At 36.7% G+C, this 12,619-nt stretch overlaps 1 protein-coding gene across 1 annotated transcript; it reads left to right on the top strand.

The window, feature by feature from the left end:
• The first annotated feature begins 485 nt into the window (after positions 1-485).
• LOC109828187 lies at positions 486-3,682 on the top strand. Its single transcript, XM_020395216.1, has 6 exons — positions 486-1,636; positions 1,724-1,805; positions 2,215-2,936; positions 3,247-3,317; positions 3,374-3,439; positions 3,555-3,682. The coding sequence occupies exons 1-6, from the start codon at positions 486-488 to the stop codon at positions 3,680-3,682; spliced, it is 2,220 nt and encodes a 739-aa protein (XP_020250805.1).
• Positions 3,683-12,619: the final 8,937 nt, after the last annotated feature.

The raw sequence follows: 12,619 nt of genomic DNA, 5'->3' as shown, positions 1-12,619 counted from the left end.
GAAATAATAACACCGTCGTACGCGTAGATCCGACCGGGATCTAGACTCGCGGTGGTCCCACGGCAAATAACCCCGGCGCAGGCAAAAGAACCCACAAACGAGCGATCCGCAAAACAGGAGCTCGCGATTCGTTCGACATAAAGGTGAAAAGTTGTAAATCTTTTGTTTTATTTTATTTGATTTTCGTTGTATAACCGGATCTTATAAAAGACGGATCTTTGTAACTCAAAAAGTTGTAACTCAAGATGACATGAATCCAATAACAAAGAAGCAACGAAATTTCCCGCGAACTACCCTGCATGGAAGAATTTTGAACAAGTTACATCCAATATTTATCCAGGATCCTCGTAAATATCAGGCTCGGACTAGCTAGTGATGGCTTTTGCCCCTTTAGTTTTAATGGTAATCCACACAGCACATAGCCGGTTGTAATGATGATATATAATCTCTCACCATGACTGGCTATAGATCAATCGTATTTTATGATGCCTCTTTTGATTGATGGACCCAGTTCACCAAGAAATAATACCAACGTTTATCTCCGACCTCTCATCGAAGAGTTACGGTCTTTATTCATTGATTGTGTGGAGGCATATGATGCAGATAAAGGGGAAACCTTCATAATGCGTACAGCCTTAATGTGGATAATTAATCATTTTCCTGCATATGGAATGCTATCAGGATATTCTGTACATGGTTATAAAGCATGTCCATATTGCCACATGGATACAACATCGACATGGTTGCCTTTTAGCAAAAAGATATGTTATTGTGGTCATCGACGTATGTTGAAAGAAGACCATCTCTATAGGGATGATGATGTTCACTTTGATGGTACTACAGAGCACCGAGAGGCTCCAGTCCCCTTATCTGGAGCGAACATACTTGCTCAATGGAATGATTATGAAAATGTGATTTTTGGAAAAGTAAAGGAAAGACAGGAAAAGCCACAAGGATGGAATAAGAAAAGTATTTTCTTTGAACTACCGTATTGGGTGACAAATACAGTGCGTCACAATTTGGACGTCATGCACATTGAGAAGGGGGCATCTGAGCACATACTTAACTTGCTTCTTTGTAAAGATGGAAAATCGAAAGATAACCTACAAGCTCAGAGGGATCTACAACACTTAAACATTAGAAAAGAGTTACACCCTATACCTAAATTAGGTAAACCAGGAAAATTTGTACTCCCCAATGCCGTTTATCATATGTCAAAACTAGAAAAGAAAATATTTTTGGAGGTATTGCATGAGCTGAAGGTTCCTACAGGGTTTTCTGGATCATTTAATAAGAAGATAAAGACTGTAAAAGGCAAGATAGATGGGTTGAAGAGTCACGATCACCATGTTATTATGGAGCACCTTCTCCCACTATCCCTTAGAGCTTCGCTTCCTGAATCTGTTGGTTTAGTGATCAATGAACTTTGCAACTTTTTTAGGGAATTGTGTGCTAAAACCATTGAGGACAAGGAGTTGGGGAAGCTACAAGAAGCAGTTCCCTTAATATTGTGCAAGCTTGAGCGGATTTTTCCACCATCATTCTTTGATATTATAATACACCTGACTGTTCATCTTGCAACCGAAGCAAGGCTTGCTGGACCGGTACAATATCGGTGGATGTATCCTATAGAAAGGTGTTTCACTTTTTTCTTTGACACAACAAATATAACTTTTCTATTTTGTATGTTTTTTATGTAGTAATCTAATACTAGTATTTGTAGGTACCTTCTCACTCTAAAAAATTACATTCAGAATAGAAATCGGCCAGAGGGTTCTATAATGGAAGGTTATCTCCTGGAGGAGGTAACGACATTTTGTTCTTGTTATTTGGATGAAAACATAGAGACTAAGCTCAATAGGCCTGTGCGTATTCATGATGGAACACATGGCAAACCAACTTACACGACAATGGGAATCACATTTATTAATCAAATACATCAACTTATCCTCCTCAATAGCGTTTGTCTTGAGGAAGTTAGAGGGCAAGTCTATTTTGCATTTACTATTATATGTGTAATAATATAATGTTGATGTAACAATTCATGTTGAGAATAGAATTTATAAGGATGAATTACATGAAGAGCATCGCAATTGGAATGATGAACGGTTGGAGAAGCATCACCAAGAAAATTTTTGTGCCTGGTTTAAAAATTATGTAAGAATTTCTTATATGTCATTGTATTAATCTATAATTTTATCTTTATATTCCTAGAATTGGAATGATGAACTATTTTCTCAGGTCCAAGATCCAAACTCAGAATTAACATTAGATGATGATTTAAGATGTCTAGCTCGACATCCAAGCCTGGAGGTTGCATACTACAAAGGATTTGGTATAAATGGCTATAAATTTGCAATCAAGGAGATAGAAGAATCTCGGACTATCCAGAATAGCAGAATTGCGGCCATTGGAGCTGAAGGTTTGATTTACTATGGGTATTTGGATAGAATACTTGGTATTCGCTATCCGGGAAGAGCCAAACTAGAATATATATTTAAGTGTGTTTGGTATCATACAAGAACCGGACATGGAAAATGGAGAGACACATATGGGACTTGGAAAGATGAATATAGATTGACTAGTGTAAACACTAATCTTTTTGAGTTTGAAGACGAACCATATATATTCCCGGAACAAGCATTTCAAGTATATTACTCAAAATGCTTGAAGCATTCGGGATGGAGTGTTGTTTGTCGATGGAAGCCGAGAGATACCTACGATGTACCACAATTCGCGGATGTTGACATAGAGGACAACATTGAGATAGATTCTGATGATGAAGGACTTAGATTGCTACAACCTACTATTTCCATAGATGAAAATGTATCTCGAGTTGAGTGTGAGCATGAAGTTTCATGGGTTAGGAATGATTTCAATGACGAAATCATTGTAGATATTCCTACAACGTCTAAGGAGCCTGTTAAAAGAAAAAGGTAATAATCATTGAAAATATCCATATGTTAATATTTTCATATATATATTTACACACATGTAAAAAGAAAAAAGGTAATAATCATTGAAAATCATCTTGAATTTACACATGTATTGCACGCATCTCATATATATATTTACTCTTATTTAGGGGTTGACAAAAATGTCTAGTCGAGGACCATCAAAGTCCAAAACTTGACGGATGGCGCCTAGGAAGCTCTTGCATCAAGCGAGGGAGCGTCAGAGGGAGCTAGAAGGCGCTCGTCGTTCCATATCTATCCCTAGTGTTCCTCCATCTACATCCTTTTGCAGTGACAATAGAGAGATGGATCACATTACCCCGGAGTCTTCTTATAGGGTAGATTTTGCATCTTCCCGTGCAGGTTAGTAGACTTTTATTTTGATTCTTGTTTTGTTTGCATAATCTTTCAAAATATAGCACCTCAGCCTGAGGAGCATGATTTGCCGACCTCTACACACTCCATACCATCTGTACACTCGATGGGTAAGTATTATTTAATGCATTAATGTCAAATGTTTTTTGTTAATGCATTAATGTCAAATGTATTTTGTATTATTTTATCCAGATGGTACTTATATTATTACATTTTGATATATAGTTGGAGAGGATGCCTCTGCATCCGTATCAGCAGCTCGTCCTTTACATTTGAGAAACTATCGTCCTAATCGTGCTGCTAAACGTGCAGAGAAGCGTGCTACAAAAGCTGAAGATATCTATATCATTTGATTTTATTATTGTTAATATCCTTTTTATTTTCTAGTATCCTTTCTTGTTTCATATTTTTAGATGCAGGGCTACCACGGGTATGTAAGAAGACTCGGGGGAAGAATAAAGCCCATCGATTGGCGTCGAGTTTCGAGACAGATGAACCGGCATTTCCTTTGCATTTTGATGAGGAGTTTCGCATAATTGGGTCCAATGATGAGCGATTTGGGCATTATATTGGGCAGAAAAGCCGTCAATTTACGGACTTTCCACTTCATCTGAACTGGTGTGCGCATCATGAGCGTTCATTTGAAAACTTCTTCCTCCAAGCTAAGGTTTAGAGACATTTTTAATTTGAAAAAACAAGATAATTTAGTATCATTTGGTACCTATCTAATCTAAAACATTACTTTTGTTGAATATGCAGAAAGATTATGAGTTTTTGCCCCAAGATCCTTATTGTCCACTCAACCTTCCTGTTATCTACCGAGGCATAAAGACAAAGATGCAGGAGAGGGTCCGAGGCAATCGGAATCAGGTGAAGATGGAGTGCTATGAACTATGGTTGAAGACCCTAGAAGAGAAGAGACGTGCTCTCTTCCAGGAAAAGGTGTTTGAAGGGATTGATGAAAATTGGTGGGGTGACCTATGCTCGTTTTATACTTCTAAGAGCAAGCAGGTATATATTTAACAATAAATATGATGTCTAGTATATACTTAGTATCAGATTGAAATCTAATTCTTACTTTTATGTGTAGATGGAGGCAAAACGAAATAAGGTGAATCGAGAATGTAGGCGGAGGAAAAACGAAATAAGGTGAATCGAGAATCTAAGAAGCGAGGTCGAGCAACCTATACAGGTGGGTCGAGGAGCATAGTTCGAGCAAAACAGAAAGTGGTATAAAGTATTCTTTGAGTTTAAAAAAATGCATTTCTTTATTTATAATATGATATGTTATACATATTTTTTTTTTGTTGAGTTACAGAGAGCTCAAATCGAAGAATCAGGTGGCTCCTCAAGTGCCTTGAAGGAGTATTTGGGTACCCACGCGACATTAGTGGATCCAAATGGTGACACATACTCGTGTATATACCCTGACACCCAAACTCAAGAGTATTGCGTAAGTGTTCATTTTTCGACGAATTTAAACGATTTTCATAAGTATATTTATAATAATATTGTTGAGTAACATTTGAATACTTTACGTGATATAGGACCAGGTTATAGAAAAGGCAAAATCATTAGGTGTCGACCAAGAACCCAAGTTTGCCGCGATGACCAAAGTTTTAGATGAGGTACATGGAGGGCATCACGGCGGTTATGAGAGAGGCTTGGGTCATGGTGCCAGTAGACATTATCTGAAGACTTCCTCCACTCCGATATTTGCCACTCCTCCTGATGTCCTTCGCGAGATGGCCGAGCTTAAGTCCAAGATGGAACGACTTACCCAACTAGTACGTATGCAAAAAAAACCTCAATATTATCTCATTCCCTTACAACCTCAATATTTATAAAGTATGTCTCTTTCCTATCAATATATACAGATTCTTTTGTGCGCGCTTGACTAATCAAACCTATAAGTTACATGTGTATATACTTTGGCTAAATTAAAGAAAAAACTTGACTTGGCCTAGTCTTCATCATATTTTAAGTGAACATCATGTTAAAGAAGTATAAAAATCAGACATAAAACATGCATGTAATGTCTTTATCTTTAGATATATACTTCTTTAAAAGAAAATTAAAAATTAAAGAATCAGAGGAGCGATGGATTGCCGACTCTACCACACTCCATACCATCTGTACACTCGATGGGTAAGCTATCTATTTTAACTGCATTAATGTAGCAATGTTTTTTGTTAATGGCATTTAATGTCAAATGGTATTTTGTATTATTTTATCCAAGATGGTACTTATATTAATTACATTTGAGGTATATAGTTGGAGGAGATGCCTCTGCATCCGTATCAGCAGCTTCGGCGTCCTTTACATTTTGAGAAACTATCGTGCTAATTCGTTGCGTCCTTAAAACGGTGTGCGGAGAAGCGTGCTACAACGCTGAAGATGATCATATCATGCTTGATTTTATTATTGTTTAAATCCTTTATTTTCTATTATCCTTTCTTGTTCCATATTTTAGATGCAGGGTACCACGGGTATGTAAGAGGAACTCGGGGTGAAGAATAGAAGGCCCAATCGTATTGCGGTCGAGGTTTTCGATACAGATTGAACCCGGCAATTCCTTTGCATTGTTGATGAGGAGGTTTCGGCATATGGGTCCAATGATGAGCGATTGGCATTATATTGGGCAAGGAAAAAAAGCCGGTCAATTTACGGACTTTCCACTTCAATCTGAACTGGTGTGCGCATCATGGAGTCGTTCATTTTGAAAAACTTCTTGCCTCCAAAGCTAAAGGTTTAGAGACATTTTTAAATTTTTGAAAAACAAGATAATTAGTATCATTTGGTACCTATCTAAATCTAAAACATTTACTTTTGTTGATATGCCCAGAAAGATTATGAGTTTTTGCCCCAAGGACGCTTATTGTCCACACAACCTTCCTGTTAATCGTCCGAGGGCATAAAGACAAAGATGCAGGGAGAGGGTCCGAGGCAATCGGAAATTCAGGTGGAAGATGGAGTGCTATTTGAACTATGTTGAAGGACCGCTAGAAGAGAAGGACGTTGCTCTCTTGCCAGGAAAAAGTTGTTTGAAGGGAAATTGATGAAAATGGGTTGGGGTGACCTTATGGCTCGTTTTATACTTCTAAGACACAGGTATTATATTCTATACACTGATAAATATTGATGTCTATATATACTTAGTATCAGACTTAAAAACTAATTCTTACTTTGTATGGTAGCGGGAGGCAAAACGAGAATAAGGTGAATCGCATGAATCTAAGAAGCGGAGTGTAAAGGAAAGACAGGAAAAACCACAAGGATGGAATAAGAAAAGTATTTTCTTTGAACTACCGTATTGGGTGACAAATACAGTGCGTCACAATTTGGACGTCATGCACATTGAGAAGGGGGTATCTGAGCACATACTTAACTTGCTTCTTTGTAAAGATGGAAAATCGAAAGATAACCTACAAGCTCGGAGGGATCTACAACACTTCAACATTAGAAAAGAGTTGCACCCTATACCTAAATTAGATAAACCAGGAAAATTTTCACTCCCCAATGCCGTTTATCATATGTCAAAACTAGAAAAGAAAATATTTTTGGAGGTATTGCATGAGCTGAAGGTTCCTACAGGGTTTTTTGGATCATTTAATAAGAAGATAAAGACTATAAAAGGCAAGATAGATGGGTTGAAGAGTCATGATCACCATGTTATTATGGAGCACCTTCTCCCACTATCCCTTAGGGCTTCGCTTCCTGAATCTGTTGGTTTAGTGATCAATGAACTTTGCAGCTTTTTTAGGGAATTGTGTGCTAAAACCATTGAGGACAAGGAGTTGAAGAAGCTACAAGAAGCAATTCCCTTAATATTGTGCAAGCTTGAGCGGATTTTTTCACCATCATTCTTTGATATTATAATACACCTGACTGTTCATCTTGCAACCGAAGCAAGGCTTGCTGGACCAGTACAATATCGGTGGATGTATCCTATAGAAAGGTGTTTCGCTTTTTTCTTTGACACAACAAATATAACTTTTCTATTTTGTATGTTTTTATGTAGTAATCTAATACTAGTATTTGTAGGTACCTTCTCACTCTAAAAAATTACATTCGGAATAGAAATCGGCCAGAGGGTTCTATAATGGAAGGTTATCTCCTGGAGGAGGTAACGACATTTTGTTCTCGTTATTTGGATGAAAACATAGAGACTAAGCTCAATAGGCCTGTGCGTATTCGTGATGGAACACATGGCAAACCAACTTACATGACAATGGGAATCACATTTATTAATCAAATACATCAATTTATCCTCCTCAATAGCGTTTGCCTTGAGGAAGTTAGAGGGTAAGTCTATTTTGCATTTACTATTATATGTGTATGTATGCATGAAATAATATAATATTGATGTTAACAATTCATGTTGAGAATAGAATTTATAAGGATGAATTACATGAAGAGCATCACAATTGGAATGATGAACGGTTGGAGAAGCATCACCAAGAAAATTTTTGTGCCTGGTTTAAAATTTATGTAAGAACTTCTTATATGTCATTGTATTAATCTATAATTTTATCTCTATATTCCTATAATTGGAATGATGAACTATTTTCTCAGGTCCATGATCCAAACTCAGAATTAACATTAGATGATGATTTGGGATGTCTAGCTCGACATCCAAGCCTGGAGGTTGCATACTACAAAGGATTTGGTATAAATGGCTACAAATTTGAAATCAAGAAGATAGAAGAATCTCGGACTACCCGGAATAGTAAAATTGCGGCCATTGGAGCTGAAGGAATGATTTACTATGGGTATTTGGATAGAATACTTGGTATTCGCTATCCGGGAAGAGCCAAACTAGTATATATATTTAAGTGTGTTTGGTATCATACAAGAACCGGACATGGAAAATGGAGAGACACATACGGGACTTGGAAAGATGAATATGGATTGACTAGTGTAAACACTAATCTTTTTGAGTTTGAAGACGAACCATATATATTCCCGGAACAAGCATTTCAAGTATATTACTCAAAATGCTTGAAGCATTCAGGATGGAGTGTTGTTTGTCGATGGAAGCCGAGAGATACCTACGATGTACCACAATTCGCGGATGTTGACATAGAGGACAACATTGAGATAGATTCTGATGATGAAGGACTTTGATTGCTACAACTTACTATTTCCATAGATCAAAATGTATCTCGAGTTGAGTGTGAGCATGAAGTTTCATGGGTTTGGAATGATTTCGATGACGAAATCGTTGTGGATATTCCTACAACATCTAAGGAGTCTGTTAAAAGAAAAAGGTAATAATCATTGAAAATATCCATATGTTAATATTTTCATATTTATATTTACACACATGTAAAAAGAAAAAAGGTAATAATCATTGAAAATCATCTTGAAATTTACACACATGTATTGCACGCATCTCATATATATATTTATTCTTGTTTAGGGGTTGACAAAGAAATGTCTAGTCGAGGACCATCAAAGTCCAAAACTTGACGGATGGCGCCTAAGAAGCTCTTGCATCAAGCGAGGGAGCGTCAGAGGGAGCTAGAAGGCGCTCGTCGTTCCATATCTATCCCTAGTGTTCCTCCCTCTACATCCTTCTGCAGCGACGATAGAGATATGGATCACATTACCCCGGAGTCTTCTTATAGGGTAGATTTTGCATCTTCCCGTGCAGGTTAGTAGACTTTTATTTTTATTCTTGTTTTGTTTGCATAATATTTTTTTGATATTATATTGTTTTCTTTCAAAATATAGCACCTCATCCTGAGGAGCATGATTTGCCGACCTCTACACACTCCATACCATCTGTACACTCGATGGGTAAGTATTATTTAATGCATTAATGTCAAATGTTTTTTGTTAATGCATTAATGTCAAATGTATTTTGTATTATTTTATCCAGATGATACTTATATTATTACATTTTGTTATATAGTTGGAGAGGATGCCTCTGCATCCGTATCAGCAGCTCGTCCTTTACATTTGAGAAACTATCGTCCTAATCGTGCTGTTAAACGTGCAGAGAAGCGTGCTACAAGAGCTAAAGGTATCTATATCATTTGATTTTATTATTGTTAATATCCTTTTTATTTTCTAGTATCCTTTCTTGTTTCATATTTTTAGATGCAGGGCTACCACGGGTATGTAAGAAGACTCGGGGGAAGAATAAAGCCCATCGATTGGCGCCGAGTCCCGAGACAGATGAGCCGGCATTCCCTTTGCATTTTGATGAGGAGTTTCGCATAATTGGCTCCAATGCTGAGCGATTTGGGCGGAGTTTCGCATAATTGGGTCCAATGATGAGCGATTTGGGCATTATATTGGGCAGAAAAGCCGTCAATTTACGGACTTTCCACTTCATCTGAACTGGTGTGCGCATCATGAGCGTTCATTTGAAAACTTCTTCCTCCAAGCTAAGGTTTAGAGACATTTTTAATTTGAAAAAACAAGATAATTTAGTATCATTTGGTACCTATCTAATCTAAAACATTACTTTTGTTGAATATGCAGAAAGATTATGAGTTTTTGCCCCAAGATCCTTATTGTCCACACAACCTTCCTGTTATCTACCGAGGCATAAAGACAAAGATGCAGGAGAGGGTCCGAGGCAATCGGAATCAGGTGAAGATGGAGTGCTATGAACTATGGTTGAAGACCCTAGAAGAGAAGAGACGTGCTCTCTTCCAGGAAAAGGTGTTTGAAGGGATTGATGAAAATTGGTGGGGTGACCTATGCTCGTTTTATACTTCTAAGAGCAAGCAGGTATATATTTAACAATAAATATGATGTCTAGTATATACTTAGTATCAGATTAAAATCTAATTCTTACTTTTATGTGTAGGCGGAGGCAAAACGAAATAAGGTGAATCGAGAATCTAAGAAGCGAGGTCGAGCAACCTATACAGGTGGCTCGAGGAGCATAGTTCGAGCAAAACAGAAAGTGGTATAAAGTATTCTTTGAGTTTAAAAAAATGCATTTCTTTATTTATAATATGATATGTTATACATATTTTTTTGTTGAGTTACAGAGAGCTCAAATCGAAGAATCAGGTGGCTCCTTAAGTGCCTTGAAGGAGTATTTGGGTACCCACGTGACATTAGTGGATCCAAATGGTGACACATACTCGTGTATATACCCTAACACCCAAACTCAAGAGTATTGCGTAAGTGTTTATTTTTCGACGAATTTAAACGATTTTCATAAGTATATTTATAATAATATTGTTGAGTAACATTTGAATACTTTACGTGATATAGGACCGGGTGATAGAAAAGGCAAAATCATTAGGTGTCGACCAAGAACCCAAGTTTGCCGCGATGACCAAAGTTTTAGATGAGGTACATGGAGGGCATCACGGCGGTTATGAGAGAGGCTTGGGTCATGGTGTCAGTAGACATTATTTGAAGATTTCCTCCACTCCGATATTTGCCACTCCTCCTCATGTCCTTCGCGAGATGGCCGAGCTTAAGTCCAAGATGAAACGACATACCCAACTAGTACGTATGCAAAAAAAACCTCAATATTATCTCATTCCCTTACAACCTCAATATTTATAAAGTATGTCTCTTTCCTATCAATATATACAGATTCTTTTGTGCGCGCTTGACTAATCAAACCTATAAGTTACATGTGTATATACTTTGGCTAAATTAAAGAAAAAACTTGACTTGGCCTAGTCTTCATCATATTTTAAGTGAACATCATGTTAAAGAAGTATAAAAATCAGACATAAAACATGCATGTAATGTCTTTATCTTTAGATATATACTTCTTTAAAAGAAAATTAAAAATTAAAGAATCAAAATAACTAGTTGCTACATATTTCTCATTCAAATCGCATGTGGGAAACTAAAATCGTGTTCCTGGTCAAAGACTGACAAGGTTTCAATGCTTAGACATTTGATAACTGTAAAGGCTTTGAACATGTATTGCAAGGCATATATTAGTCTGTGATGGACCGTGAAAATCTTGTTGCCTGAATTGGAGTAGCGATTCATGGATATTTCTGTTCTCTTGCTAAAAGACTTGCTACATAATGCGTGCTTGACAGTCTTTTCTTTTCGACACAAATCTTTTCGACACATAATGCGTGCTTGTCAGTTGTGTAACAGCTTTGTCATTGGTGGCATTTCTGCATATGCAGCTTTCAGTGATACTTCTAGGAAGGATTATTTTGGCTTCAAATGGCTTTTTTCTGTAAGGCTCTAAAGTCGATTACAGGCTTCATAAACTATTCTACTACGATATCAAGCATTCACAATTCTAATATATGATAATAATAATAAAAAGTTTTACACCTCAAATGTTAAAATATCAATGTTAGCTACAAATAAGACACAACAGACTGAGAATATATCTTAGAGACCCAACAGAAGCATGTTTGGTGAAAGATGAGACCTTCTAAGGTCATGAAAAAGGCTTGGGCGCAAAACAGTGGTGTCTCATGATTATTTGCAATTGACTACATAAATTAGAAAATGCCCGATTATCCACTTATGTGCAATGTAGTCCATATCCTCGTCTGACGCCGACCCACCACTGCTGCAATCCTTTTTATTGATTTTTTGGGCGTGTCATGATTATCTCTTGTAATTAAGTCCACAAAATAATGAAACATGAAAACTATTCTTATCCTATCTGTTAATATTAAGACAGTAAGACAACAATGGCAATCCCTTTCTATTTGGATTCACTAAGCCTCTATGCAAAATATTCGGATTCCCAGTAAGACAACAATGGCAATCCCTTTCTATTTGGATTCACTAAGCCTCTATGCAAAATATTCGGATTCCCTACGTAATTCCTACTTTATTCAGCTTCAATAGGGAAATATGCTTTCTTAAACTAATTTTCTATCTGGGAACAGTCTTTGCTAAACTAAAACTTGAAAAGCATGAGCACCTACAAAAACTATAAACCAAAAACTTCAGAGTATAACTAATTCATCTAAGATACTAGATCAGAAATGATGTCAACTTAGGAAAGTGGATTCCTTTTGAGGACATTGCAAAAGCACAACATAAAAAATTATAAAAGCTGAAAAAGAAGAAAAATTAAGGACGAAAAGAAAAATAAGGAGCTACTCAGTAGCCACATTATGTAGTATTTACGTCATGATTATCTCTTGTAATTAAGTCCACAAAATAATGAAACATGGAAACTATCCTTATCCTATCTGTTAATATTAAGACAGTAAGACAACAATTAAGATGATCCTTACTATTTACGTCTTCAGTAGTATTTATCATCCTACATTGCTTTTACTTTGCATAAGATTTTTTTTGTCGTTATATGTTTAATGTCATTT

The sequence above is a fragment of the Asparagus officinalis genome, unplaced genomic scaffold (assembly GCF_001876935.1).
Source record: "Asparagus officinalis unplaced genomic scaffold, Aspof.V1 AsparagusV1_Un805, whole genome shotgun sequence".
NCBI classification, from domain to species: domain Eukaryota; kingdom Viridiplantae; phylum Streptophyta; class Magnoliopsida; order Asparagales; family Asparagaceae; genus Asparagus; species Asparagus officinalis.
This window is presented reverse-complemented; position numbering and strand designations above follow the sequence as displayed.